At 45.9% G+C, this 22,243-nt stretch overlaps 2 protein-coding genes across 2 annotated transcripts; one reads left to right on the forward strand and one right to left on the reverse strand.

Annotated features, from left to right (window-relative positions):
• The first annotated feature begins 2,801 nt into the window (after window positions 1-2,801).
• Window positions 2,802-10,410, forward strand: LOC114159674 (zinc finger protein 696). The gene is made up of 3 exons (XM_028041738.1): window positions 2,802-3,154; window positions 6,942-7,596; window positions 8,430-10,410. The coding sequence occupies exons 2-3, from the start codon at window positions 7,159-7,161 to the stop codon at window positions 9,540-9,542; spliced, it is 1,551 nt and encodes a 516-aa protein (XP_027897539.1). The 5' UTR covers window positions 2,802-3,154; window positions 6,942-7,158; the 3' UTR covers window positions 9,543-10,410.
• A 2,915-nt stretch (window positions 10,411-13,325) lies between these two features.
• On the reverse strand, window positions 13,326-17,523 carry LOC114159679 (keratin, type I cytoskeletal 13-like). The gene is made up of 8 exons (XM_028041747.1): window positions 16,962-17,523; window positions 16,549-16,631; window positions 15,368-15,524; window positions 15,129-15,290; window positions 14,925-15,050; window positions 14,316-14,390; window positions 14,084-14,241; window positions 13,326-13,625 (listed from the first exon to the last, which is right to left on the reverse strand). Exons 1-8 carry the CDS (start codon window positions 17,472-17,474, stop codon window positions 13,538-13,540), a joined length of 1,362 nt encoding a protein of 453 aa, XP_027897548.1. The 5' UTR covers window positions 17,475-17,523; the 3' UTR covers window positions 13,326-13,537.
• Window positions 17,524-22,243: the final 4,720 nt, after the last annotated feature.

The raw sequence follows: 22,243 nt of genomic DNA on the forward strand, positions 1-22,243 counted from the left end.
TGCGTTTCTTTTACCGAACAGCTTCAGTTCAGCGTTCTGATCCGGTTTCAGATCAGGAGAACTGGAACCAGGTGAGCGTTACCTGGAGGTTACCTGGTGTCCTCCAACAGCCGCTGTGATCATGTGACCTCTTGAACCAATCACTGCTCCTCCTGTCATGTTTACAAAGCCATGAGAGAGAAATGCACCCGTGTGGAAATTAAAACATCGGAGCGATCTGTTATCCAGACTGTTTTACTATCAACATATTCCCAATGTAAACCAACATTTAGGAACATTTTAACAAAGTTTGATTGATCTGATGTAATATTTCAGAGATAAAGCAATAATTTAGGTATTGGAACAATTCAGTCAGATTTAAAGTTTGAGATTTCCCCAGTTGAGCTGATTTCCAGCGGGTGCGCGTCTCTCCGTCCGACGTTTCTAAAGGAGGCTGGGCGCCGTGACGTCGGGTTCACGTCGTCCTCTGAGGCGCATCCAGACGCCGTGAACGTGTACATATCAGCTGTTTTTGTTGTTTTATTTGAAGAGAAAACCATGTTACTGTTGAACCTCCGGCAGCGAGCGCCGAGGCGTCTAAAAAGGTCAGCTGAGCAGGAGCGGACAGACGGACGGACTCTGGGGTTCCTCAGGGATTGACTCTCGGTCCTCCTGATGTTCGATGTGGGGGAGAAAGGGACGTTTTTAAATATCTTTAATTTGATTTTTTTTTTTTTTTTTACAGAACTATCTGTTTTTATTAATGCAGCCAAACGTGACTGATGTTCATATTCTTATGGATTTCCTCGTTGTTTTTGTACTTCGGACATCTTGTTTCTACTTCCTGTATGATGTCGATGAACTGTGTTTGACAAAGAAAGTTCATCTCTGTGTTTGTTTGGATTTGATGCAATACTTTTATAAAATATAGCGTGTTTTTTGTAATTCTGATGAATCGATGTAAACGTTTCTTCAGTCTGAACATGAGTGATGAAGAGCATGGAGCCTTCAGCCTTCATCAGAAGAAATGCAGACCAATCATCAGTTTGTTTTAATTCATGCTCTGTGTCTGTTATTTAACTGGTGATGATGATGATGATGATGAAGGCCACGGTGGAGGTGTTTTTGTTTCGTTTCTAATATTTCTGACCTGTTTTAGTCGATGAGACCGGGTACTTTTAATGTAAAAATCTAAATAAATGTTCCCAACCACACATCGCAGCCTGCTGGCTTTTAGTTTCGTCATCAGGGTTTAGCTACTGAAATATCTTGAATATTTGAAATAGTTGGAAGAAATTTAAATATAACTAAATATGGAGCGATCAATCAAAAGAAAATGGTCTGAAATGGAACTTTGTCAAAACTGAATTTCTTCTAAGTGTTCACCAAACTGACTGCAAAATCAAGACCGGAAAGTTCAAATACTTTGACTCCCTACTCATCAATGAGCGGACTCACTCCGCTTTAGTCCAAATCCTGCCCGTTTGTCTAGTCTGCATAGTGAGGTGTGAACGCTATCTGACCTCTGACCTCTGGTTTCCAAACCTCAGTCTGGGTCCGGTTGAAGTGAACTCTTGTTTGGTTTGAAACCATATGTAAACGCCAGAAACCGCTCCAAAAGCAGGAAGTGGACTACAGCGCAGGGCATTCTGGGTAAATATAAACAAAGCTAACATGCTAGCCTAGCGCTAGCAGCAGAAATGCCTCCTGGTCTTTAGCCAAAGACTAAAGAGAAAAATCTGACGCCTCCATCTTGTTTCCATCTGGTGAAGAAGGAAGTTGCTCTCAGTGTCTTCAGAGGTTTTTGTGTCGTTTCCTTCAGTGGTTCTTGGTGCAGCGCCCCCACAGGCCAGAAGGGGAACAGGTTGGTTTGAGTCAGAACCACAGCAGCTGGAGGTGGAGCAGATGGTGGAGTTCTGTTTCCAGTAGAACCGGGTCGACCGGACCATCAGGAGGGAAACAGTCTTAGAGACCAGTGTGAGTTTATGGCCTGCTGTCCAGCAATAAAGAAAGACCAGCAGGCTGCACCATGTAACCTGCTGGATTGTTGCTCGAGCTGAACGAGGAAGAGAGACGAAGACTCTAGTTTCTCCAATCACTGTCAGGATGAGCGAAGTCCGGCTGTGTTGGCCACCATGCTCGTTATGATGAGTCTCTGGTGACAACGGCACTTCGTCTCAAACCCGGAGGAACACGATCAGGTTGGCGCCCAGAGAAACGCTGGCGATGGAGCCACCATGCCGCGGACCCGGATGAACCGGCTCTCTGAGGATCCAGACCCAGAACGAGGCGGTTTGGTGAAGAACAAACACTGAAAAGATCCAGAGTTTTTCCTCCGTGAATCATCAACAGGTTTCCAGTTAACGAACCGGCGCTGGACCTTTGTTTGGATCACTGAGCACGCTCAGGGGCCCTGGGGTCAGAGGGCAATGATGGTAATCTTAGCTTGAAAGACAGATGTAAAAAGAACTGAAACAATCAGAAACTTTTGCTCCTGTAAACCTGAGTTATTGTATAAAAACTGACAAAAGAAATGGGAATAAAGTATTAGCACATAATAATGTCATTATTTAAATTAAAGCTAAGATTGAATTAATAAAACTAATAATTCGATATTAATAAAGAAGTTAATTATTTAAACGCCAATATAACTAAAAACATTCTGAAATGTGTTTGGTTCCCTTAAGAAAACAAACATATCTTTGAGACGTAGTGACGTCAGATAATTGCCTCGCGCCCTGGCTGCCCCGGCTCAGCGGGGCGCGTGCTGCTCCTCATTCATTCACTAATTCAAATTAGCACATCGGCGCGTGCAGTCGGAACAATGAAGATCAAAAGGCAGAGCGCGAGATGACTGCGCGTACCCGCTGTGCGCGCGCCCTCACAGCTGTACCCTCCTACCTACTGGCGCCGTTGTCATGGTGACCCAGATACCCGCCTGAACGGGTATGTGTGTGCACGAGCGGGAGGAAGGAGGGAGGAAAGGAAGGTATGAAGGAAGGAGGGAGGGGAATTAGTCAGTGAAAGAGGAGGAGAAGAAGGAGGAGGAGGAGGAGAGGGTGTTCTGCCGAGGTGGACGTGGCGGGTCCGGAGGACTGAGCTACCGCAGCTGAGGGGAAGCCGAACCGAACCGAGCAGAACCAGGATAGCGGACCATGAAGCGGGCCACCCGCAGGTAAGAGCCTCCCTCTCCGGGGATTTCCCTCTCCCCAGCACCGAGCCGCGGAGTTCCGCTCGGTTCGGAGCCTGTTAACGGTCTGACGGAGGACCGGGCCGCCGCTCGTGTCGCCCCCGGTTCTGTGGCTTCGTGTCGGGGTGTCAGCCGGTCTCTGCTGCTCGCAGCCTGCCTGTGGGACGCATAAAGCGGCCAGGCAGCCTGAAGGAGGCCGCTGTGTCTCCTCCTGCGGCCGCCTCACTCTCACTTTCTGCGGGATGCTAGCTGCAGCTAGCCCCGCTGGTTCGCCGTAAACAAGATGGCCACTGGCTAGCTGCTAGCTGCTAGCGGCTAACAGCTCGGCCCTGCTGGTGCGGCTGCAGAGCGACTCCCTCCGCAAACAGCAGCAGCTTTCTACCGCTGTCTGGAGGCGGAGAAAGAGCCGCCACCGGGAGGAGGTCACGGCAGCGGTGCGTGGGCCGGTGTGCGTGAGCCTGCGTGGCTGTGTGACAGCAGACAGGTAACGGTCAGCGCCTCCGGGTCACTTCCTGATCCTGTAAAACTGGAATTTGATTAGAGTATTTCCAGGGCCGGATAAGTGAGGAAAAAAGAAAAACATTTAAATTCCCAGACGTTTGTTTCTGTTTGTTTAAACAATAAGAAAAACCTGGAGGTTCAGAAATGAGTGAAAAAGAGAAATTCCCTTCAGATTTATGTTGGAACCATCTCAGCCTTCATCAGCTGGTATCAGCTTGACCTTTGACCCTGGTACCAGTTCAGTCCTTCCATCATCACCAGGAAATCTGACCCGGGACTCGATGGACACCTGGAGCTGCTCCATCCCATTTTTTGACCCAAGTTTCCCTCAGACTGAACTGAGGGAGTAAAACAGCAACCAAACGTCCAGAAACAGCGAAGACTTTCTGGACCCACTTTGAGTTTAATATGAATATTATTTCTACCAGTCAGCTTCAGAGGGACTCCGTTGGCCTGAATGGATTTACTTGGCTTCATAATACAACGGCTCAAAATTTCATCCATGCTGTCCTTTGGTGGCCATATTAGACAAATTATTATCCAAATTATCACAGCTTTTGAAAGCACTGATGACGAGGAAAATGTCTGTAGATTGTAATTGTTCTTGATGCATTTGTGGTGAAAGAATGTGAACAGAATTTGGTTTAATTGTGACAATAATCTCTGACAGGTGAAGCCAAACCTGCCAAGATTTTGGAGTTTTCTGATTTTTCTCTTCCTTTCTTCTACATCAGCTTCGATAAGTTTGTGAGGTTTTTACTCACCGTATGGAACCGATAAATATTAGATATTTAGAAATTGCTGTTTATTTCCATCTTGATGTTGTTTGTGTTTGTGGAGGGGTTTGGTCATGTGACAGTGATGCAGCGTTGCATTGTGGGTAGTTTGGAGCAGAGATGCAATATTAGTGATGTGGTCGACTTTTCGTTTGGAAAATATATACGTTCCAGTTTATAGTAGAAATATTAACATTGGCCCAAATAAGAGCTAAATCAATAAGAGCTAAATTAATGCGGCGTAATGCAGTTATCTGTTCCTCTTCCAGATGTGGAACTAAAACTGATAGTTTCCAAAGCGCCTGCAGTCTGAACGTCGCCGTTTATCCAACTTTTACGTAGCTGACGGGAAACAGGCGTCAAAATTCTGCAGCAGAAGAAGACAGATGATAAATCTGGATGTAAACAACGTCTGAAAATGATGGAAGCAGCCTGAGTCAGTGAACGCATCTTATCCCAGCCCGAGTCAGTGAACGCATCTTATCCCAGCCCGAGTCAGTGAACGCATCTTATCCCAGCCCGAGTCAGTGAACGCATCTTATCCCAGCCCGAGTCAGTGAACGCATCTTATCCCAGCCCGAGTCAGTGAACGCATCGCTTCCCAGCCCGAGTCAGTGAACGCATCGCTTCCCAGCCCGAGTCAGTGAACGCATCGCTTCCCAGCCCGAGTCAGTGAACGCATCGCTTCCCAGCCCGAGTCAGTGAACGCATCGCTTCCCAGCCCGAGTCAGTGAACGCATCGCTTCCCAGCCCGAGTCAGTGAACGCATCGCTTCCCAGCCCGAGTCAGTGAACGCATCACATGTCACCCTTACCTCTCCTGGTCCAGTCTGAAACTGCTGGATAATAGATATCCAGATGAATATTAATATTTATCAATATTATTGATATGCATTTCCTTAACATTTTAACATTAAATAATCGACCACTTCGCTGTCATTGGATCTGTTTTCAGTTAAGACGTCACACACTCCTCTGACCAAACACACACTCCCCTCAGAAACACAAACAAGATGGAAACTTTGCATGTTTCCAGGTTTACTGATACGTTACCGATACCGATGCTGATTTATGGCTCTTATAATTAGCAAATCCTTCGCTGCTGGCAGATAAAAGAGGAAACAAAAACTAACCAAGTTAAAGATCGGAGCGGAAACCTGCTGCATTTGCTTTCCACTTTATTCCCAAACAGATGTTGGCTTTGTGTTTCTACCAACATCTGGAGACATGAAGGCCTAAAGCTGCTGGAGTTCAGAGGCAGGAAGGAACCTGACATGACGCTTCCTGCTGCAGGTTGTGCTGCGACACAGTCTGCAGCAGGAGGACTGAAAAAAAATGCAGGAAAAGGTTTGGTCTGTTTTCCTGCAGTCAGTGAACGCCTCACCTGTTAAACTATTTTTGTTGATGCCGGTAAAAGGTTTTAGATGATTAATTACAGTATAATGAATAATTAATGCAGCTAAATATAAAGTACCACTACAAGCAAAAACAATAATAAACTTCATTTGTTAAGTATTGGATACATAATTAATAAAGCTCTTAATTGTGGCTGTCAAACAGATTCAATGTTTAATCTGATTAATGACAGCGCTGTAATTAATTATGACTGGTTAATAGATGGTTTCTAAATGATTTGATTAGGCCTGTCAGTTCATTAAAATAGGATGTAGCAGATCATGGGATCATTTCTCATATTCGTGTTTTTATTTGTTCACAGCAGCTTAATGTTTCTCGCTGCTTGCAGAATGATGCCCTTTTGTTTTGTCTGCAACAGTAAAATAATTTAGCGGTTCGCAGAGCAGCGTCAAGAGGAAATGTTTTCAGAGATTATTTTATTAAAGGGCCAGTTTTATGTGAAACCAACTTTTTGATCTTTCCATCATGTTAATGTTTTTTTATTTCCTCATCAGAAACAAACCTGGAGTGTTGATTTAATTCTTTCATGCATGTTTGAGAAATCCTTTCATCTTCAGCTGCAGAGCTCCTGGGTGGAGCTAGCCCCGCCTGCGAGGCGCAGCTCCTCCTCACAGCTGCAGCTTCCAAGCTCCCATCTCTCTCAACTCCTGCAGACTAGCCAGCAGCAATTAGCAAACACCTGGAGGAACTGCATCGGGTTCTCAGAGCAGCGCTGGTAGAAACATTTCAGGGTTAATGGAGGAGCCATGTTGACATGACTTCCTGGAGGCGGAGCATCAGAAAGAGCAGGCGTTTTTAAAGAGACAGAGCCCCAATTTGTAGACGTTAAATCGGAAAGTAAAATTTCTTTAAGTTACATTTTATATATTATATAACAGCATTTTTACAACATGTGAAGGTAACATAGTTACTGGATTGTTCTATAAAATGGAACAATGTGCCTGGAAAACATACTTTAATCAGGCAGGCCCGGAGAAAACTTAATACTGCTGCTGCTTCTGCAACCACCAATAATAATAATATTACTAATAATAGTAATAATTAATATTAATTTTACCTCCTCTCTGTCTCCCCCTGCAGGCTGGTTCCAGTCAGGTGACGGCGTTGACGTCTCGGACCTTCTCCTCATCGTCTCTGGTTCCTCTCAGGTCGACCCCTCACCCCCCATCAGGGCCGCCCCCCCCCCCAGCAGCCGTGGGGCGAGGAGGAGGAGAGGAAGAGGCGTGGCTTGTTGCCTCGGCGACTCTTGGGGCGTAAATACGGAGAGCGGTGAGGAGGATTGGCTCCGCCCCTCCACATGTCGGACTTGGAGGCAGAGTGTCTGGGCCTCGGCCTGCCGCCAGACTGCGGCTCCCCCCCTCCGCCTCTGGAGGGCGCCGCCCCCTCCACGCCCACTCTGGCGCTGCTGTCGTCGGACTGCCCCACGCCCACGCTCAGCTCGCTGGCGGCGGAGATCGCCGAGCCGCTGGTGATGCTGCCGTGCGTGAAGAGCGAGCCGGAGGACTGCGACCTGGAGCCCATCCAGACCGTGGACCTGTCGGAGATCCAGCCGCTGTCCACCGCCGAGCTGGGCCACGACCAGATCAAGATGGAGATCAGCGGTCTCGACTACATCAAGTCCGAGCACCACGGTCACCATGACAACCACCAGCTGGCGTTCCACCACAGCGACGCGTCGGAGCTGGACTACAAGTCGCACTATGAGCCCTGCTCCGTGTTCGACTACATCTCCCAGGTACCAGAGGCGGTTCTGACGTGGCCCGGTCAGGTCAGAACCGGGTCAGAACCAGAGTCTTGATGGTTCTGGATTTTTTATTACAACTTAGATTTATTTTTATGAGACGTTTTGTCTAATTCAGTTCGATTTAATTAGTTTTTATGAGTTAAAAATGGTTTAGTTTTTTAGTTACATATTTTTTTGTTTTTATTAAATAGTTTAAAATTGTTTAGTTTTTATTAGTCATAATAAAACTAATAAAATAAAAATAATAAACAGTCTGGACCTGTTAACATAAACCTGTAAATCTGACTTTGTGATATTTTATTAGCAGCAACATAAAATATAAAAGAACCAAAAAAATACACAAACAGCTAGCATGCTAGCGCTGAAATGCTAACACATTAGATTCTGAAAACATGGCTGACATCATACATCACAGATTTTTGTTAATTACAACATTTAAAAAAAAAAAAAAGTATTCGCAGAAAACAGTAATAAATGTTTGTGTAAAAAGTCATTTTAATAAGAAAGTTTTTATAGTTATGTGACACGAGCTGCTCCGTCTGTTGCTCCGTCTGTTGCTCAGTTGCCACTAAGTTCTGCTGCTGATAATTTGATGCTGGTGTTTTGATGAAGTATTTTCTTATTTCTAAAAGTAAAACTTCATTAATGCTCAATATGCTGTGTTTTATATTTAAATTTTGATGGAGAAGTTATAAAGTTCTGACTTTGTTCTCCAAATGGAAATGATTTTCTCAGCCGCCCCGCAGTAGACCTGTGGTCTGCAGAACTCGTGGCGGTTCTGGTTGGTTCCAGGTCCGACTCATCGCGTGGTTTTCCTCCTGCAGGTCACCGACACCCTGGAGTACATCAAGTCGGACCACGCCGTGGACCTGCACTGCTACTACAGCGCCGAGCTGGGCGCGCTGAAGTCCGAGTACCCGGAGGCCGGCGCCGTGTCGGCCCACCTGCACCACAACGGCCTGGAGTCCATCCACATGGCCGAGCTGCGCACCGAGCTCAACAAGCTGCGGCCCGACGCCCTGCTGCTGGACGGGCTGGGCAAACCCGACCCCGACTTTGGAGAGGGCACGCTGTACGAACTGCAGCCCGCCGCGGACGGGCCGGGCCGGGCGGGCCAGGCCGGCGCCGGCCTGGGTCTGTTCATCACCACCAAGACCCAGAGTCCCACGGTGAGGAAGCCGCGAAACATGCAGGGGGAGAAACCCTTCTCCTGCACGCAGTGCGGGAAGAACTTCAGCACGCTGGGCAACCTGAAGACGCACCAGCGCATCCACACGGGCGAGCGGCCGTACACCTGCTCGCAGTGCGGCAAGAGCTTCGGCCAGGCCGGAAACCTGAAGCGCCACCAGCTGATCCACACGGGCCAGAAGCCCTACGTCTGCGCCCACTGCCCCAAGGGCTTCACCAAGGCCGACGACCTGCGCTCGCACCAGCGGCTGCACACCGGCGAGCGGCCCTTCATCTGCGCCGCCTGCGGAAAGAGCTTCGGCCAGTCCAAGGAGCTGAAGGCGCACCAGCTGAGCCACACGGGTGAGCGGCCGTTCTGCTGCCAGCACTGCGGCAAGAGCTTCACCAAGGAAACCAGCTACCGCAACCACGTCCAGATCCACACGGGCGAGAAGCCCTTCTCCTGCTCGCAGTGCGGGAAGACTTTCAGCAACTCGGGCGTTCTGAAGACCCACGAGAAGATCCACACGGGGGAGCGGCCGTTCGGCTGCACGCAGTGCGGCAAGAGCTTCGGCCGGCTGGGCCACCTGAAGGCGCACCAGCAGATCCACACGGGCGAGCGGCCGTACGCCTGCCCCCGCTGCGCCAAGACTTTCAGCCAGTCGGGCCACCTGAAGGCACACGAGCAGATCCACAAGCGGGAGCGGGCCGACACGGCCAGCACCAGCAGCGACGGCGGCAGCAGCGCCGGGAGCAGTGACAGCAGCTAAAGCCGACCTTTAACCTCCGGAGAGTCAAAGTATTATTCCTGTTTTTATACAAGCGCTATATAAAGGTTTCTTTATGACTTTTCTTACATTTTCATACCTTTGTGCTCTTTTACATTTTATCTGTGGACGGAGTGAAAGGAGCGACTTATGCAAGGCTGTGTGTGTGTGTGTGTGTGTGTGTGTGTGTGTTTGTTCACCTTATATACTGTGGGGGAAGGGGGAACTGGACCGGCTCTGCAGGACCGGTCCGTATTTTTGGAGTACTTATGAAACACAAGCACAAAAGTTTCATGTTCGTTTGTTTTTTTTTTTTGTTTTTTTAAAAAATATTTCCAGTTTTTTACTGAATCAGACCAGCAGCACCGGACCGACCGGACCGGGCCACTGTCTCATGGTTCTAAAGGAGCCGCATCCAGAGTAACTTCCTGTTTAAAAGCCGGGTCAGGGTTCTGCGGCTCCTTCCGTCCGCTCTGTGATCCGGTTCCGGTGGGTTCTGGTTCTTAACTTCAGGTGTTTTCTGGTTAACGTTGACCTCTGACCTCAGAGGGCTTCCCGCCTGCAGCAGGCGGTCCTCTGAGGCCGGCCGTCCTCGGACCGGGACGCGGCCGGCGTCTCGTTGCTGACGATAATCAGGCGGCGTTCCTTTTCGCTCCGAAGCATTCCAGATTATTTTTCCAGACGAGCTCAGCGGGAACGCCGGGCTTTCGGACCAAACATCCCGACCCCCCCCAGCTCCACGGAGATCGCTCACTGTGTACAAATCTCGAATGGATTATGTTGCTCCAACAAAGTGTAATAAAGAAAAAAGAGGAAGTGATGCAACATCCTGTAATGGAGACGTTATTAAAAACATAATGTTACATCCTGACCTTTGACTCCTTTGCTTTATCTCCACAACAGGAACCTGCAGAGTTCTGAACCCGGGCCTCCAAGAATCTTTCAAATAAAAAAAAATTAAACACATTCTCATTTTAAAAAAGAAACTGTTTTGACTAAAATGTAATAAATACATAACTTGAAAAAAAACAAATCAAACATTAAACAATGAGATGGAAATGAAAAAAAATGAAAGTGTTAATGTTATATTCATTCATTTTTATTTTGTTTTACATCATAAAATCTTTATAAAGATGGAAATCTCATCATTTAAAAACAAAAATATTTAACGGGACCGTTTTCACACGTTTTGTCTGCATGAAGCGGCACAGGGTTTAAAACTCGCCTGGCCTCTAGGGGGCAGTGCAGCGCAAAGCTCAAACTTGTCAGCCAATCAGATGGCTTCACTACAACAGGGACTTCCTGTTGGCTATTTAATGACGTCGGGAGTTTCGTTTGTGTTGAACTGCTTTAAACGGCGCAGCAGAACTTAAAGTTATTAAAACACAATAATGGGAATCGTGTCAAAGCAAATATGTGGATTTATTGGCGCTTTATTTGCGGCAGCCTGCACTGCGTGGGACTCTGCGTCCACACGGAGTTTTTATAATGAATTGTTTTTGTTTGTATTAAACAGAGTTTTTATGTTGAAAGACCAAAACGTATAAAATTGTACGTTTTCTCCCAGATATCCGGTTATGAGTACTTGATTCTGAAAGCTACTGTATTATTTACCATATTTTAAATTGAATTTAAATTATGGTAAATAAATAAATTGCTGTTACAATGCATTCGTCAATTCAGTTTAGACACAAGGCAACTTCCACGTACGATTGGCGGATGTTGCGTAGGTCTCTGATTGTTCAGTTCAACACGCTTCTTCTTCTTACAGACACTGATATGTGGTTTCGGTTTTTCTTTCAATTTAAATTGAATTTAAATTATGGGTGAAGGGGTGGAGGAAGCTCCAAAAATTAAAGCAAATATTTTTTTTTAAAAAAAGGAAACACATATATTTATTTCAGCTCGAATAATTTAAAAATGTGTTTGTTTTATCATACCATTTATTTATCTGATGAAAAACCAGGAGTATCCGTCCACCAAAATATAGATACATGTCTGTATCTCTTAACTTATTTTATAACCTTTTTAATATTCGGTAGAAATATTCCTCTACAGGAAGTGTTGTATAAACAGAGTCCAGATAAAAGATAAATAACCCGAAATGAAACCTTGAAAAGATGCTGAAACTTCATGGATTTTTTTCACCTTCCTGTTCATAAAACATCAGGGATCAGCGCCACCTGCTGCTTATCTGACTCACCTGCAGCCTATATTCAAACACCTGGTGAAGTGGATTGTTAATCTTTGTGTCCAGTCTGTCTGCTTAACTTTTCAATATTTTTTCTTCTATCAGCAGATGTCGGAAGGGGTTTAATGAAGAAAAAACCTCATAATTCGTTACAAATAGCACCACGAAATCAGTGACTTTGATTGGATAAAATGACAAAAAGAACCTTGAAATCCTGGAGAGTCTGACAAAATCTGGTACTAACGGTTTTCTTCTTCTATCTCTGAGTTTTCATTTTGAAATTCATGTTTAAGACATTTGTTCTCAGCTCTAAATAATAAATATGTTTAGATTTTAGGTATCAAGTTCAACTGTCAAGAGTTGGTGGTGTGAGAGGTGGAGGCAGACACGGAGACCAGGTGGAAGTAAAAGGAAGGTTTAATGATGTGTAACCGGTACAGATGATCCAACACAAACAGTCCTAAATCCCAGGCAGCACTGCTGAGCGGAAACCTGGGCTCATCACAGGTAGCGACAGGACAAACGAAAGGACTGAGGAACACGGACAGCTGACAAGACGACAAGGATCCGACGAGGAACAAGGAACTTCTGTGTATTTGAAAATTCTGTAATTTTCAAATACACAGAAGGTAATCAAGGAAACGAGACACCAGGGAACAATCAAGGTGAGGACAGGACAGGGACTCAAAGGACACGGAGAAATCAAAATAAACACAAAAAACTCAAATCCCGACACCAACATCATGAAGGAAACAAGGTGTAGGAAGCAGATGAGTGTTGCACTTCTGAATAGGACAGGAAGTGCTTTTATTCTCACATTTCCAACAGGATGTGTTCTTTTAACGTAGCAGCGAGAGAAGGTCAGAGGTCAGATGCCAGAGGATCAGTTTTTCCCCTACGATGAATTTGTGATTGTTCAAACTCTTCAACATTTTAGTTATTTGCTTGTTTTATTATCTGCAGTTCTTTTGTTTTTACGGTGACAAAAAAGCTAAAATGAGCAAAATCCCAATGTTATCCAGTGCTAACCTTAGCATGTTGGCTATCACTAGTAGGTGGGCTATCTTTAGCATGTTGGCTGTCACTAGCATGTTGGCTAACTTTAGCATGTTGGCTGTCACTAGCATGTTGGCTATCTTTAGCATGTTGGCTGTCACTAGTAGGTGGGCTATCTTTAGCATGTTGGCTGTCACTAGCATGTTGGCTAATTTTAGCATGTTGGCTATCTTTAGCATGTTGGCTGTCACTAGCATGTTGGCTAACTTTAGCATGTTGGATGTTGGCTATCTTTAGCATGTTGGCTAGTCATTTTTTAAATGTTTTAGTCAGAAAACTTTCCCTCTTGGTTTTAGAAACGTATTCAGTCCTTAATAGTTTATGCTTCTTTTATATTATTCATTAGCAGATGGTTTGTAGCATTTTATAATAGATTTCGTGATAAATCTCCTTCCTTTAAAGATTGCGTTACGTTTCTCTCAAGTAGGGAAGAAAGTTTCCCTCCATTCTGATTGGCTGATAGATGTGAGATCAGTTGAGTTTTTCCAAAAGTGATTTAAACATTTTAATAGAGACTAAAATAAATACCAGACCATTTCTATTGAGTTTAGCTCAGTTTATTTGTTGAAGACAGACAGAAAGTTTCCCTCACAGATTCACCATCTTTAACTGAGTCACAACAGGAAGTGAGGCGTAAAAGGAAGAAGATGAGATGGACGCTCCTCATGGCAGGAAGTGGTTCTTGTTTCATTAAGCAGGAAGGTGAAAGGTCAAGATTCGACTCCACCATCAGACAGCCGTGTGAATGCTCTTAGCTGCTGCTCTCCTCGATCACCTTGGTGATCACAGTTTTGGTAACTGTGGTTGAAGAAGAGGAGGAGGAGGAGGAAGAGGAAAGCCTGCAAAAGAAGGGAAGTGGGTGAGTCTCTGCTTTTGTGCTTTTATTTTATATATTTCAGAGTCAGAAAATAGTTTAATGAAAATAAACACAAAGAAGAAAAAAGAGGGAGAGAAATCCTCTTGGATTAAATTTGTAGGTTTCTTACCAATCCAAGATGGCTGCCTTTATAAAGACTTAATTTTTCCTGTTTGAAGTTTGTGTATCATTAAATCTTTCCCAGATTTAAATATGTGAATCTGGTGCTTTACTGTTTGAATGAAGAGGCAACCGTAGCCGTTAGCATGCAATGCTAACAGGAATTAGCTGGTCATTGAGTAGATTAAATGTTCCTCGATCCAGTTTTCAGCTTCAGGTCAGTAAAATCATCCCAGCAGCTCTACTGCTAATCTTCACCAAACAGACCTGCTGGCTGTCTGCAGACCGCCGGCCTCCATTTTAATCTGAATCTGCTCTCACCCTGCCGCGGATCCCGCTGCCTCTCCGTCCAGCAGCCGGCGGTACTCGGCGATCTCCAGCTCCAGCCGGGTCTTGATGTCCAGCAGCATCTGGTACTCCTGTCCCTGCCGCTCCAGGTCGGCCCTCAGCTGAACCAGCTGCTCCTCCAGAGACGTCACCTGCACAGGTAACCTCAGGCTGAGTGCTGCCGTTCAGATCAGCCTCAGCAGTGCACAGGTGAGCTGCAGCTTACCCTCATCTGGTAGCCGTTCAGCTGCATGGCGTAGCGGTTCTGAACGTCAGCGAGAGACGCTTCGAGAGACGCTTTCTGCAACGAGACGATTAAATCAGATGAACCACCGCAGCGCTGCTTTCCTCTGACTAATAATCCATCATTTAATGGAGAATAAAATCTTTATATTTGCAGAATAAAGATTCTGTTTTATCAGGTAAGAGTTATCAGATGAGAGAAAGTTCTGGATGTCCTGCTCTGTTGTGGTTCTTTGTTTCTGCTGTTTTTAATTTGATGATGTGTAAAAACATAAAGTATTTTTTTACTAGTAAAACTGATACTGAAGTAAAACTTCACAAGCTGCTCAACATTCCTAGTTTCATTCATGACTTTATTCTCAAAATTATTTTGACTTTATTTCCTGATGTTACTACTTCATTCTCATATTTTTATTCTTGTATTATTTTGACTTTATTCTCACATTAATATATTCCTGTGATATTCTGACTTTCATCATTTGAACTTTGTTCTTATGACATTACGATTTCAAATAGAACAGGGACAGTAATTTTCTGCTACTGGTACTTTGTTCCTTGTGTTTCAGTAAATTTCCGGTTTGCTGGGTCTCACCATGCTGAGCTGGGACTGGAGCTCGATCTCCAGCGCCTGCAGCTGACTCTTCACCTCCTTCACCTCTGTGGTCGTCGTCTGCAGAGTCATCTCTGTGGAAGCCACCTCCTTAGAGAGCGTCTCGGACTGCAGAAAGACGATGTAGCGGTTCGGTCCGGTAACAGAACCTCTGCAGGCTCATGCTGCGCGCGGTCGGGTTCCTACCTTGGCCTGGAACCAGCCTTCCAGCTCTTTGCGGTTCTTGGCGGCGACGGACTCGTAGTGTTCCCTGATCTCCTCCATGATCTTGGTGAGGTCCTCCTGGGGAGCGGCGTCCACCTCCACGTTGACCTGGCCGCCCACCTGGGTGCGCATGGCGAGGAGGTCCTGCGGCGGAGAGAAGTGGCAGCTGAAAGCGTCAACCTGTGGGAGGCGGCGTGAAAAACGAGCGGCGGCTGGCCTACCTCCTCGTGGTTCTTCTTCATGGACAGCAGCTCGTCCTTCAGGCTTTCGATCTGCATGGTCAGGTCGCTCTTGGCCACGCCTATTTCTCCCAGCAGCAGCTTCAGCCCGGCGATGTCGGCCTCCACCGACTGGCGCATGGACAGCTCGTTCTCGTACCTGCAGGCGGGAACCGCAGCGCGTCAGAACCGCCGGGAACGACCCGGCTACCGGAGGAGTCAGTGGATTTACATCACAGGGAGGCATTTCCTCCGGTAAACGTTTCAAATTTAAAAACAGTAATAACTTTCTTAAATTAAAACTTTTTAAATTTAAAATACATTGAAAAAAAAGGTCACATTTCTAAAAATTACCATTTTTAATTTTAATTAAGTTAATTATTTTTAAATTTTCAAATGTTAATGTTTGTTAAATAAATAACTAAGATTTTAAAAAATTCTAAAAATGCATTAACATTTTTAAAAAAATGTACATGTTAATGTTTTTGATTTTTGAAATTATTTTTTAAAATGTAAGAACTTGTTTAATTTTTAGACAAACTGGTAAGAAATGTAACATTAAACTCATTAATAAAGCAACTTTAGACTTATTAATGAGATACAACAACATTTAACTTCATTTTGGGATAAATAAAGTATTTTGGAATTGAATTATCTGGTCAGGTCAAAGGTCAGCTGAGCTAAAGACTTGTTACAGACAGAGCTAAGGATTATTTTAGTCATCGATCATTCAGACGATTAATCGGATTAAAAAAGGCACATTCTGCAGAGTTTTAATTTTACCATTTAATCTGCAATAAAATACATAAAAAATGCAAATAATTAAAATCCTTTTTAAAATAATGGTATTTTATTTATTCTTTCAGGAAAGCTAATTTTTATTAATGTTATAGAAATTGTGCTTAATAGGAGATTATTACAGAATCTGAACTATGTGAAGATAAAAATACCACTTCAGTTTTTCTTGATTTCTTCTGTGTTTAATCAACAAATTACATTTTTATAGTCTGTATGCTCCACCTAACAATTAATTATAAAATTACTTGAATATTTCAATAACTGATTAATCGATCCAGCCCCGCAGTTCCAGATGCTTTTTCACTGATTTTTCCATGTAATGGGGACGTTCCGCCAGGAGAGGGCGCGCCTGAGCTGCAGAGAGCGACAGACAGACAGACACTGACTTGATCCTGAAGTCATCCTGAGCCAGTCTCGCGTTGTCGATGCTCAGCATCACGGAGCCTTTAGAGATGAGGGCTGCCTCGATCTGAAAACAAATATCAGCATTTATTATCATTATAGATATGATTATTACAGATGTTATCATTATAGATATGATTATTGTTGTTCTTTTTAATGACAGATGGTTTTATGGGTGTGGCATCATCGGTTAATTTTCTCATCAGTATAAAAAGTTTCTCATCTTAAAACTTTTTGATCTTCTGGAGAATCTTTGATCAAAGGTTAAATCTTTAATAAATATATTCAGATTTCCTCATTTCTGCAGATTATTGCCGCCGTCAGCATCTTTCTGAAGTTGTGTTTTCGGGTCCTGTCGGGTGTTTTCGGGTGTTCTCGGGTCTCGGTGCAGACTCACCTTGGCCTGCAGGTCTGCGATGGTGACGTAGAAGTGGCTGTAGTCCCGTTTGGACGGGCCCACCTTGCTCTCTGCGAACTCCCGGATCTTGAGCTCCAGCTCGGTGTTGGCCTTCTCCAGCGTCGCCACCTTGGCCAGGTAGGCGGCCAGCCGGTCGTTCAGGTTCTGCATGGTGAACTTCTCGTTGCCGATGATGCCGTCTTCACCTCCTCCGAACCCGGCACCGCCACCTGCACCGAACCCCGCGCCCCCTCCGAACCCGCCACCTGCACCCCCACCGAACCCGCCGCCGAACCCGGAACCGGCTCCCCCGCCGAAGCCGAAGGCCGCGCTGCCGCCGCCCCCGCCGGCGGAGAAGCTCCGGCTGGCCCGGGAGACCCTGACGCTGCCGCCGCCGCCGGCCCCCCCGGCCACGCTGAAGGAGCTGAGGCCGCCGCCGAAGGAGGAGCGGGCCAGGCCTCCGCCCATGGAGCTCCGGGAGGAGGAGGAGGAGGAGTACATCATGGTGGCCATGATGAAGATGAGGAGTCGGTCTGTCTTCTCAGGAGAGGAGGAGAGAGAAGTGAGGAGCGGCGGACCGGGCGGCCTTTTATAGAGCCGCGGTGGGCGGGGCTTCAGGTGAGGGGGCGGAGCCAGGACCCACACCCACCGAGGCAGACACCTGCAGCAGAACCGAACCGAACCTGCCCAGACATCAGGCTCTGTTCTGACCCGTCTCAACCAGAATCAGGCCGGGGCGGTGCCACTGCTGCAGCCCTGCCGGGTCCAGAACCGAACCGGGCCCAGGTCCGAGCCGTGTCCAGAACCTCAGACTGACCTGAGCTGATCTGGTGCGGTTCTGATGGAGGTTCATGGAAACCCACAGAACCTCCCAGGATGCATGATGGGAAAAACAGAACCACCTGCTGAACAGAACCGGTCCAGTTTGGAGAATCCAGACATGCATTATTATTCAGCCTTTATGTTCTGTGGTTCTGACGGTTCTGATGGTTCTGGATCACAGAAAACCCAGAACGTCTCGGAACATCAGAATGTTCAACACATTTCTGCCCAAGTCGTCGCATATTGACGCGAAGGAGGAACGACGACTTGGTCAGAGTCCTTCAGCGTCACATGTTCACGACTTGGGCAGGTCACATGTTTTACGTGGATTATTAACGCGAAGGGTTCTAGAAACCGCTGCCAAACCTTCAAAACCCGACGATTTGGTTAAGTTTAGGGCAACAGTTACGGTAAGGCTCAGGGGAACCATGTGACGAGTTCTGGACCGTGAGAACGGGTCGGAATGTTCCAGAAAACTAATGACAAACAGAGATTTTAACAGAAATGTCTCGGTTCTGGTCTGGGCTCCAGAACCCAGAACAGGTTCTGCTGAGGTTCTGTAGGCCCAGGGCAGTCTTTATCGTTGGTTCTGGTTTCATCTTCCTCCTCGGATCGGGTCCGGTTTCTGGCCCATGAAGCCCAGAACCACCAGGGTCACTGGACCAGCTTGTGGTTCAGAACCCGTCTGGGTCGAGATGTTCAGGTTCTGGAATGGATTCTGTTTGATGATCCGCTGTTCACCCGCTGCTGCTGCTGCACTTTTTCCTTCCACTCAACTTTCTGTGGTTATTTTTCACTGCATGTTACATTTTAGTTCTGCTAACGCTAAAGCGCTAACCACCGCTCGTTTTAGAGTGAAGTTACTCATTTGACACAAAACAAACCCCAGAATGTGTCGGACATCCAGTTAGTTCTAGTCCGGTTCTGCTGGTGATCCGGTTCTGCTGGTGATCCGGTTCTGCTGGTGATCCGGTTCTGCTGGTGATTCGTTCCGCTGCGTCTCTGTTAATACCAAGTTAATATGTTTGCTGTGAACGACGTGGAGCTTCGCGTTGCGCTCCAGAAGCGCTCATGAGGTTCGGTTTGGGCCCAGCCTGAGTTCAGGTGGTCATAATGTTCTGTGGATCCAGGTGCAGGCCCGGCGGGCGGACCGGTTCTGGAGCTCCTGCAGCGTCGGGATGAGGTAACCTGGCGCTGATCTCGCTCTCAGAGCGGACCGAAACGGCCGGCGGCACCGAGCGCTTGCCTGCTGCCGGCGGCGTCTCCTCGTCAGGCGCCCGCTGTGGGAAAGCGCCCCGGGCCGCCGTCACCATGGCGACGCAGCTCGACTCGCGGCGCAGAGTGTGTTCGGGCGTGAAGCTCTGAAACAAAGTCAGCTTTGATGCAGACCCAGGGTGCTCAAGGTGTGGTCCGGGGGCCGACTGCGGCCGTCGGAGTGATTCTGTGGGTCAAAGGTCTCAGAACATTTCCTGTGATCATCAGAGTGAAGCAGAAGAGCGAAGTTCCTGCAGATAATCTGGACCTCCTGCTGCTCTACAGGGTGAGTAGAACCACCAGGTCGGTTCTGGTTCTGCTGGGGTTCGGCTCTTTCTGCAGATTCTGAACGGTGCTCCAATGGTTCTGGAGGCGATGAGTTCATTCTGGCAGTGGACCGAATGGAGTCGGCGTCGGAACAGAACCGAGTTCATGTCCTCCAGTTACACACTGCTAGTTCCGCTAACCCTAAAGCGCTAATCATAAACATTAGTCCCGCTAATGCTAAAATGCTAACGATAAACATAAACGAAACATTAACACAATGTTTAATGGAAAAGTATTTTTATTGTGATATAAAGAAATGAAACAGATTAAATGAACAGAAACTTTCCAAACGTGAAAAAGGAAAATATTTCTATTAAAAAATACATGACCTTACTTTACTGATCGTAATACAAATAATATTTATTAGCAGTTCTAACGATAAAATGAAAATATTGATGATTGATTCAGAGCAAAAGGATTAGTTTGAAAATAATTTAATGTCAGTAAAGATATGACTTTATTCAACGCTGGTATTTAATTTAAAATAACTTAAAATGTAATTCTTAACAATAATAACTTTAACACAGATGTTGAACTTTATTTGAGTAACAGTTTATGAAACATCCAAGTAACTTAGCGCTCCATAATTTCTGGTTCTGGTTCTGAAAACTTGCTGTGGATCAGAGGCATAAAAACAACTTTCTAGTTGATTGATGGAGTCAAAGTTCAGCTGCAGGTTTCTGTGTGTGGCTCTTAATCCTCCTGTTAAGTCGGCATCCGAGCTCAAGTCGGTTCTGGTTCTGGCTCCAGAGAATGCCAACCTGCTGCAGGCTGGTTCTGATCCGAGGCACTGAAGGTGAGGCTGTGACTGACAGGCAGTAATCTGCCGTCGGCCTGCAGCTCTCATCCCAGCTGCATATTTCTCTGCTTGCGTGTCAGCAGAGCTCAGCTTTATGGATCATGTTTGGGTCCAATCGCTGCGGGTCCAATCGCTGCGAATAGAACTTTAATCAAGATGTTCCTGTTAAAACTGTCAGCATTTCTGTCATCAAACTTTCCAGACCGCTTCAGATTAGACCTCCGGGTTTTTCTGTCAGATTGTAAAGAAAGTCAATAAGAGGAGTGAATAAAAGCTGCGGCACAAGAGAGGAGAAATTTATTTTCCAATTCAGGTCAAAAACACGAGACAGAACCGGTTGAAATGGTTCCTGCAGCCGGTCTCAGGTTCTGAAGGGAAATGCTTGATGTTAGCAGGTCCAGAGTGAATCCTGGACGGGTTTCCAGTCCAACACGGAGACAACCAGCCTCTCTCTGGTTCCAACAGCATCGAGAACAAAAGGCTAATCTGGAAAACAGATTTTTCATCATCAGAACAAGAAGCAAAGCTGCTCGACATGTTAGTTTATATTAGCATTTAGCTGGTTTCTGCTGCGTATTAATGAAATTTGGTGTTTGAATCGTTAAAGCAGGCAGCTTGGGCATCCGGGTCCACACACTGGTCCCAACGTCTGGACCCCACACAGGGTCGGGGTACTGGAGTCGCCCACCAGCAGGTTTTTGGGTTGAAAAAACTTACAATCATTTGGAAGCACAAGAGAGATGATGGCATGTGAGGCAATCAGTGCATCAACTTTCAACCCAGCTTAATCCGTCGCTGTTACTGGAGTATCAGATATAAACTCTTAGCCTGGTGGGAGGGCAAGTAAAGCCTGGCAGCCCGCCAGGCTGATAACACATTGGGGGATAATAATCCTGCTCTACAGAACCTCCTGCTAATAAAACTCAAACTCCTGATCCAACAACGTTTAATGAGCTGAAAGAGAAACTAAACCTCAAATCACATTTTTGCAAATAAACTGTCAAAATAAGTTAAGGATTCTATATTTATGTTTCTGTGGGAATTTCACAGAAACGGTTCACTCAGACACGCCCCCTGGTGGTGAGTCAGGACATGGACAGCTAGCGTAGTTAGCACTGATCGAACACAGAGCGGAGTGGGTCTGACTGCAGGCGGGTTGCTGCAGAACTTGTTGCTCGCTCAGCTGCTGCAGAGGGATTGGCTCTTCAAAGTAAAAGAAATGTCTCTAGATTTGGTGCTAATCGTTTTTTTGACAAGAAGTCATCAGAGGGTCTGGAAAGTCGCTAAATATAGCGACAATGCCACTAAGTTAGCAACAGTGCTTTTCTCGTCATGACCACCATAGACATAATATAAGGGTAGACGCCGCATTGGCCGCTCCGGCGCAGGAAATACGGCGGCCATCTTAGAGCGGTATACCCTCGTACTTTGCTGAACCAAAACAACAGAAGATGCCTCAGTTCTGCTCGGCTTATTCGTGTTTAAATCTACGAACTGTTGATGTCAGGGACCGGGGGATAACTTTTCACAAGTAAGAATGACATATTATTGTTAGTATGTTGTGAATGTAATATTACTGTACTGTATTTATGCCCACCAGCGAAATGACAGCAAATGTTAGCAATCGGTCTTCAGCCGGAGATTTGATGACAGGAATATGTTTCAAACAGGCCTACTCACAATTTCAGTAGCTTTGTTTAATTATCATTATCAACAAATTTTAATCAAATTTGGAGTTTTATGTTCTTTAAAATATGAAGATCAAAAATAGTGAGTGTAACGTTTTTCTGAATGCTCAGCTTAAGCAGGCAACAAGGCTCCTTAGTTTCAACCGTTGCAAATAACATGGACCTCATTCGGACAATGTTTTTGTGTACACACTCCCAGATATCACGTTTTTGTTTTAAAGGTTTCCAAAAGATAAAGAGAGGAGGAAGAGGTGGGAAATAGCTTTGAGGAGGGATGGATTCACTGCAAGTGATTCATCTGTACTATGCAGTGAGCATTTCAAAACGGAGGATTTTGACAAAACAGGTCAGATTGTCAGACTGAGAGCTGATGTGATACCATCAATTTTCAG

This window comes from Xiphophorus couchianus, chromosome 16 (genome assembly GCF_001444195.1).
Source record: "Xiphophorus couchianus chromosome 16, X_couchianus-1.0, whole genome shotgun sequence".
In the NCBI taxonomy this organism is placed as follows: Eukaryota; Metazoa; Chordata; class Actinopteri; order Cyprinodontiformes; family Poeciliidae; genus Xiphophorus; species Xiphophorus couchianus.

What these genes read in the sequence shown, in the direction of transcription:
- LOC114159674 (XM_028041738.1), top strand. Translation starts at nt 7,159, where the DNA reads ATGTCGGACTTGGAGGCAGAGTGTCTGGGCCTCGGCCTGCCGCCAGAC. An exon ending in TGTTCGACTACATCTCCCAG is followed by an intron (nt 7,597 to 8,429) that starts GTACCAGAGGCG and finishes TTCCTCCTGCAG; the next exon opens with GTCACCGACACCCTGGAGTA.
- LOC114159679 (XM_028041747.1), bottom strand. Translation starts at nt 17,474, where the DNA reads ATGGCCACCATGATGTACTCCTCCTCCTCCTCCTCCCGGAGCTCCATG. An exon ending in TCCAGTCCCAGCTCAGCATG is followed by an intron (nt 14,391 to 14,924) that starts GTGAGACCCAGC and finishes GTCTCGTTGCAG; the next exon opens with AAAGCGTCTCTCGAAGCGTC. An exon ending in GCAGCGGGATCCGCGGCAGG is followed by an intron (nt 13,626 to 14,083) that starts GTGAGAGCAGAT and finishes CTTCTTTTGCAG; the next exon opens with GCTTTCCTCTTCCTCCTCCT.